This window comes from Babylonia areolata, chromosome 21 (genome assembly GCF_041734735.1).
Source record: "Babylonia areolata isolate BAREFJ2019XMU chromosome 21, ASM4173473v1, whole genome shotgun sequence".
In the NCBI taxonomy this organism is placed as follows: Eukaryota; Metazoa; Mollusca; class Gastropoda; order Neogastropoda; family Buccinidae; genus Babylonia; species Babylonia areolata.
The window spans coordinates 48991784-48999283 of NC_134896.1; the positions used below are offsets into that span (position 1 = coordinate 48991784).

Consider the following 7500-nt stretch of genomic DNA (forward strand, 5'->3'; position numbering starts at 1 on the left):
GCAGCATCTACTTAGCGCAGTTAAAAGAACCCACCGCAACAAAAGGGTTGTAGAAAAATCCACTTCGATAGGAAAAAACAAATAAAACTGCATGCAGAAAAAATACAAAAAATGGGTGGCACTCTCAGTGTAGCGACGCACTCTCCTTGGGGAGAGCAGCCCGAATTTCACGCAGAGAAATCTGTTGTGATAAAAAAAAAAGTGAAATGCAAACACAAAGGATGTATAATTATGATCCTGCCACACGCCAGACCATAAACCTTCACAATGGATTATACAAAGACCTGCTGTCATCAGTCAAGAAGAATAAACTACACTGATTGTGGGCATGTAACAAGATCCTAGGGGCCTTGCTGGTCTGTTGAGACAGGAAGACAGTGTGGGAGACAGAGAAAACTATGTATTTGTATTTGTATTTCTTTTTATCACAACCAGCCAGGCATCAAACAAACTGTTTTGTTGTCTTTCTTTTTTCTGTTGTTGTAGATATATATATATATATATATATATATATACATATGTGTGTGTGTGTGTGTGTGTGTGTGTGTGTGTGTGTGTGTGTACATACATTCATACATATATAAATACACACGTGCGCGAACGAATGCAACTGAATAAATGAATTGTTCCATTCATCAAAACGGAGCAAAGCTGCCGATCAGACAGTTGCATAGCGGACTGGAATGAGCGGACGCTGGTGGAATGAAGAAAAAGTTCAGTCGGTAAATCAAGACAGAGGCAAGAAGGGCGAGGAAGTGAGTATAAAGGGAGGGGAGAAAAGATTTTCTGATGCTTCAGTTTCCTCCGATGGTCAAAATTGAAGTGGTGGTATTTCTGACAGGCGATACCTTATTTGCTTTTCGTGACCTCTTTTTGTGTATGTCCAGCTCAGGTCCTTGCTTTCAAGTTGTGAGTTTGGAATAGTGCCAAACTCATAGACTCGTTTTAAAGCAAATGCTGGATGGAGTCTTCCTGGGCTAACTAATCACGGGAGTAAATGCACACCTTCCAAGAATGACTCCATGGTGTTTAAATTGGAGGGGGTGGGGGGTAGGGGTTATCCTGAGCCATTACATCGGCCAACCAAATTACCTCCCCTGCTGATTCGTGCTATCTTTCACGTTTTATATTAACTGGAATCACCCATTCTTTGGTTTGCATAATTTAGGGTTTGTCAACATTTGTCCTGTTTATTTTATTTCTTCCCTTTTTTTCTTTTTGTTGTTGTTGCTGTTCGTTCGTTTGTTTGTTGTTGTTGTTTTGGGGGGAAGGTGTGGGTTTTTTGTGTTTTTGTTTGTTCGTTTCTCTCTCTCTCTCTCTCTCCCTCTCTCTCTCTCTCTCTCTCTCTCTGTGCGTGTGTGTATGTGTGTGTGTGTGTGTGTGTGTGTGTGTGTGTGTGTGTGTGTGTGTGTGTGTGTGTGTGTGTGTTTGGGAAGGGGGGGTGTCGAAGTTGGAAATGGAAGCTTTCACCTTGATGACACCACTCCCTTTATAAGTGTTGCTTCATCTGCAGTTATTATAGCTGGAGTTTTTTGTTGTTGTTTTTTGCCACTTTGATCCACTGCTGTCAGCTGGGGTAGAAGTCCTGATGGCTGACCTGTTTGATGCCTGATGGATCTAATTAACTGCTCGTTTGAAGAAGGGAAACAGCAGGAGAGAACGCTACATAAAAAAATAATGCATCATTTCAAAATGGCCAATGAAAGTAATGAAGCATTTTCGTCCGTTTAACTCTCTGTTGTTGCCCCCCACACCCTCTCCCTCAAACCCCTATTCCCTACCACCCTTTTTTTCCCTGGAGAAGTATCCATGTAGCGTATATGTTTGTTAGGTGTTCTCTATGTGTGTGTGTGTGTGTGTGTGTGTGTGTGTGTGTGTGTGTGTGTGTGTGTGTGTGTGTTTGATGGGCATGTTTATGTTGTTGTTTTTTGTGAATATTCATAATTGTCTTCCTGTTCATAACATACGTTTCACTAGAATGTCATTCATTGCTGTATGTCATTATGGTTTCATCTTGATCAGCAAATAGCATCAGTTTTGTTCATGTGCACGTGTCTCATTTTGTTAATTTGGACAACGTTTGATGTTTCATGTGGAGGTTTATGACAGCTGATATTGGACATCTAATTGGAAGTCAGCTCATGATGGTGTCGTTTTTCATTTTCCTCATCAACTCATATTGGAAAAATAATCACGTGAAAGCCAGGGGTACCACAGTAAAAGATGCCTGAGCACCAGATGGGAAATTGCTGCTGTTCACCAAACGAACATTCAGACATGTACTTTGTGTTCGTAAAATAATAACACAGCTTGGCTGAACCGCTGCACTGCTCTTGAACTGTTCAGTTGTCAATGTGGAGTGATGGCCAAGAGGTAACGCGTCCGCCAAGGAAGCGAGAGAATCTGAACGCGCTGGTTCGAATCACGGCTCAGCCGCCGATATTTTTCCCCCTCCACTAGACCTTGAGTGGTGGTCTGGACGCTAGTCAATCGGATGAGACGATAAACCGAGGTCCCGTGTACAGCAGTGTGCACTTAGCGCACGTAAAAAAACAAACAAAACGGCAACAAAAGGGTTGTTCCTGGCAAAATTCTGTAGAAAAATCCACTTCGATAGGAAAAACAAATAAAATTGCACGCAGGAAAATAAAATAAAAAAAAAGAGTGACGCGCACGCGCGCGCACGCGCACACACACACACACACACACACACACACACACGCACACACACGCACACGCACGCACGCACACACACACACACACTCACACGCACGCACGCACGCACACACACGCGCGCGCGCACACACACACACACACACACACACACACACACACACAGACGCGTCACACATATGCTTTTGGGCATAAAATTCCCGTCACCTTCATTTCCATATCAAATACATAATGAGAATAAAACCAGCATCAAGAAGAAGAAGAAAGAGGAGGAGGAGGAGGAGGACAAGAATAAGGAGAACGAAAAGATGGAGAAGGAAAAAAATAAGAATGATATTATGAAGAAAATGAGTAGACGGAGAAGCAGAAGGATGAAGAAGAAGAAGAAGAAGAAAAAGGAGAGAGAGAGAGAGAGAGAGAGAGAGAGAGAGAGAGAGAGAGAAGATAAAGAACAACAACAGGGTAGTCTCGGTGAAAGGTTCAATTCAAGGCCAGAAAGAAAACATTTCTTTCAAACACGAAAACAAAGAAATCTGGAAAGAAGATGGAAAGAAATTAAACGGTATAACATCAGGGTGCTTAAATCAAGTTTGCCTCATTCAAAGGAAAGAAGAAAAAGAAGAAGAGGAAGAGGAGCAGGAGGAATTAATGGATAAATAAATAAATAAATAAAACAGTATAAATGTTGTGGCCGGACACTCCCAAGCCGCTCGAACGCACAAAGGAGGAGGACATTGCAACAAAACAGCAAAGCCCAAGGGAAAAAAAAAAAAAAAAAAAAAAATCAACAACCTGAAACGCATAGTTTAACAACAAATTCTTATCATCCGCAGAAAAAAAAGTCACGTTCGGGATAGATGGCGAAACGATTAAAAAAAAAAAAAAAAAAAAAAAAAAAAAAGCCAAAGTAGTCCTATCAAAGAAGTCTCCCTAAACCGTTTTGATTTGATGACATTGACATTTTCAGAAACTTCCACAACCCTGGAACATCGACACCGAATCCGAAGACTAATAAAGAGGTGTCTTCATACTGCGTCCTTTGAGTCGTTCTGCTGCCTGTGCCTTGATTACTTTCCGTTTAGCTTTTCCAGTGCTGGTCATGGGCAAAGACTGGAACTCTAGGTAGTAACGGGGTAGGGGTGATGTCTGACTGTTTTCTGACCTCACGACTCGCTTCTCTACAAAACGACGCACCTCTTCCAGCGTCACTGAATCCGAATCCAGTACGACGCACGCGCAAATTTCCTCGTTGATGAAATCATCGGGGATGCCAGTAACGATGACGTCACGAACGCCCGGACAAGCCTGGATGTGCGATTCCATCAACGTCGGGTAAAAGATGACGACTCCTTTCATGATTGCGTCATTTCCTCTTCCGTCCACGATCAGATGACCTCGTTCGTCCAGACGGCCAGCATCCTGGGTCCGGAAGAATCCATCCTTGGTTAAATAGTCATCAGTTTTCAGTGTGGGTTCATTGAGGTACCCTAGATTTCCTTTTGATCCCTTGACGAGGATGTGCCCCGTCTGGTTGACAGGTAGAGGCGTTTCTTCATCGTCTTGGCTGACGATCTTCACGGAGATGCCTTCTACTGGAGGTCCTGCGTCATGGTCCACGTAGGTCTCACTGTCTGTCACGGCATTCCGTGTGATGTAGGAACAATCTGTGGCCCCATAGCTAATAATGGCTACATGAGCTAGAGAGAGTGAAGCTCTCATGATTGTCCGGTTTATGGGAAGGCCGAGAAGGAAAATGTAGTTCAGTTTCCTGTCTCTAGAAACTTGAAGATCCCTACTGGCACTTGAATTTTCATGGCGTTGTCCAGCTATCTCCACCAAGCGCGGAAGATACATGGGGGTAATGATTGCTGTGTCACAGCTTTCCTCTTTGATGGCCTTCCAGATGAACTGTGGCATGTCCTTCGGTGACCCTGCCGCTCGGACATCACAGATGACGGTTGTATGACAGACTGCTGCACTCGCACCCACGTACCCACTGATCCACCCAAGGAGTGTTGTTTTGTAAACGATTTCAAATTTCCTACCTGTTGCCCTGCCTTCATATAAAGATTCCATTGGCCGTATAAAGTCGTTGTGAGAGTAGACCACCAGCTTGGAGAGTCCTGTGGTGCCTGACGTTGTGAACACAGTCAGGTTATCTTCTGGTGTGATGTCGTCAGCTTGAAACCAGCCGTTCTGATCCTCAAGGTGGGAGATGAAATCTTTTGGACCACCCCCGTCAACACGTCGGATGAAAAACAATTTCTTCAGGTCGGTCAGGTCAGAGGACGTGACACTGTCATCTTCTCCCACAGAGACGTACTTTGTCAGCACGTTCCATGGACTGTTGCTGACGTCAGGGTCCACAAGCAGGGCCGAGGCACGTGACAAACGTAACGTGTGCAAGAGGTCTGACCCATCAGCCATCTGGCAATGGCCACTGACGGAGGCTGCTCCGGACAGCCATATGCCGGCCTCACACACCACTCTCTCCGGACTGTTGACCAGCGTGTTGACCACCAGATGTCCACGTCCCAGACCCCTGCTGTTCAGAACAGCGGCAAAACGACCAGCCAGCCTGTACAGTCTGTTCCAGCTCAGCACATAGCGCCCATCATGTGGGGACCTGAAGATGAAGGCTGGGGACTCTCCCTGCTCCTCCACCCGCTGTCTGAGTTTAGCCACCAGGGTCAGCTGTTGAGCCATAATGATGGTAGCGTTGTCTGCAGTCAGTCCTGACTCACAGGGAAATCTAAACAAAGAAGACAGATTTGTGTTGCTACTTTTAATATTGACAAGAACGGTTTTCTACATCTGTTTTCTTTTTAAACTTCTAAAAACGAAAACCTTTTTGTGTCTGTGTCTATGAATCTGTAAAAATTAAGTGTGCTTTTTTTTTTCTTTTTTTTTTTACAACATGACGGTCAAACTACAGCTCAGCAGTAAGAGGTAGACTAAAATAATTAGGTAAAAGTCGACTTACATTTATTTATTTATTAAGACTTCTTGCTATAGCGCATATTCTTGAAGCTCTATGCGCTTTACAATAGCACTAAAAACATTCACTCAAACATCCCCACACAAACATATGCATATAATTTGAAATATAGACGAGAGAGAAAAATTAAAATAGGTCATGTCAGTTGATTAAATCAAGAAATGCAACAGGTATTTTAAAAAAAAAATAGACAATTGAAATTGAAAGAACACAAGCACGTATACGCATGCATATATACGTAGGCACATACATACATACATACATACATACATACAAACACACAAAACACACAGCGTGCGCGCACACACACACACACACACACACACACACATACACGCACACACACGCGCGCGCGCGCACGCACTCACACATGCACCAACGAACACAAGCCGCATACCCAAACACATTACTCACGAACTCACTCAGTGACACACACACATACACGCACCTACAGGCACAATACACACACGAACACAGATCAACAATCGAATAATGCAAACTACTGCGACATTACATAAATATATATATATATATATATATATATATATATATATATATATACATATACATATATATACATACACACATATACATACATATACACACACATATATATAATAAAATAAAATAAAAGTTCCTGCTAAGCATTTCCCTGAAGAAACACCCCGCATTACACACACAGATCAAAACTAGAAAGATGAAACAAATGTTCAGACACACACACACACACACACACACACACACACACACACACACACGAATGACAAACAATTGAAACACACAGGCTACAACATCACATGATAAAGCAATATTCATCAAACATTTCAAGTAAAAACGTATGTACATCATTACATTTAAGAAATTAAACCTGAAAATGTAAAAATGTACGTATTGTTTAAAAAAAAACAAAAAACAAACAAACAAACAAAACTCACATCTCCACCACGTCCACATACACTAGCACACACACACACACACACACACACACACACACACACACACAACTCATCAACAACAACAAAAGCACAACAGATGGACAACTGAGTAAACAAACTACAACATTACTTCATAAAACAGTTCGTGTTAAAAATAAAAATAAAAATAAAAATAAAAAAAATCTCTCAAATACATATCTATACATTAGAAAACACACAACACACGCGCGCGCACGCACGCACGCACGCACGCACACACACACACACACACACACACACACACACACACACACACGTACAACTCACCCACCCGCACACCCGCAACACACAGACACAAGCTCGCGCGTGTGGACGTGCAAACACCCGCCACCACCTCTCCCCCGTCGTCCTCCCCGCTCCCCCTCCGCCCCCCAACCCTCCCGCCCCCCACACACAACACAACACAACCACACACCTCTATTTCATTTCAATTTCATACAACATTGTATGACTGTCTGAACAGGTGTGTATTCAGGGCAGTTTTAAACTGTGAGGGGGTTTCAGAGTAACGAGTTGTGAGCGGAAGCTGGTTCCAAACAGTTGTCGCAAAAATTCTTACGACGGAAGCTAAAGGTTGGGTCATTCAGACACCCACTGGACATCCGAGGGGTCTGTGTAGAGGAGAAGAGAGGACTGGCTGTACAGAGTGAGTTAAAAAGTGGTGAAGTCTGCGGTACTTACATGGGATAAAAGAGGCGACGTATTGAGCCACAGGCTCTTCTTCGGGCAAATGAAATGAGTGAGTGACAGAGAGAAAGATACAGACAGAGAGAGAGACAGAGAGAGAGAGAGAGAGAGAGAGAGAGAGTGAGTTCAGGAAAGGAAAGTGATGAGAAGAAGTCACAGGAAAGGAAC

The 7500-nt window shown here is 43.3% G+C and overlaps 1 protein-coding gene across 1 annotated transcript; it reads right to left on the minus strand.

Annotated features, from left to right (window-relative positions):
* Positions 1–3681: 3681 nt before the first annotated feature.
* LOC143296637 (3-[(3aS,4S,7aS)-7a-methyl-1,5-dioxo-octahydro-1H-inden-4-yl]propanoyl:CoA ligase-like) lies at positions 3682–5404 on the minus strand. The gene has a single exon (XM_076608668.1). The coding sequence runs from the start codon at positions 5377–5379 to the stop codon at positions 3682–3684; it is 1698 nt and encodes a 565-aa protein (XP_076464783.1). The 5' UTR covers positions 5380–5404.
* Positions 5405–7500: the final 2096 nt, after the last annotated feature.

Excerpts from the sequence above, each read along its gene's own strand:
- LOC143296637 (XM_076608668.1), bottom strand. The coding sequence starts at position 5,379 with ATGGCTCAACAGCTGACCCTGGTGGCTAAACTCAGACAGCGGGTGGAG.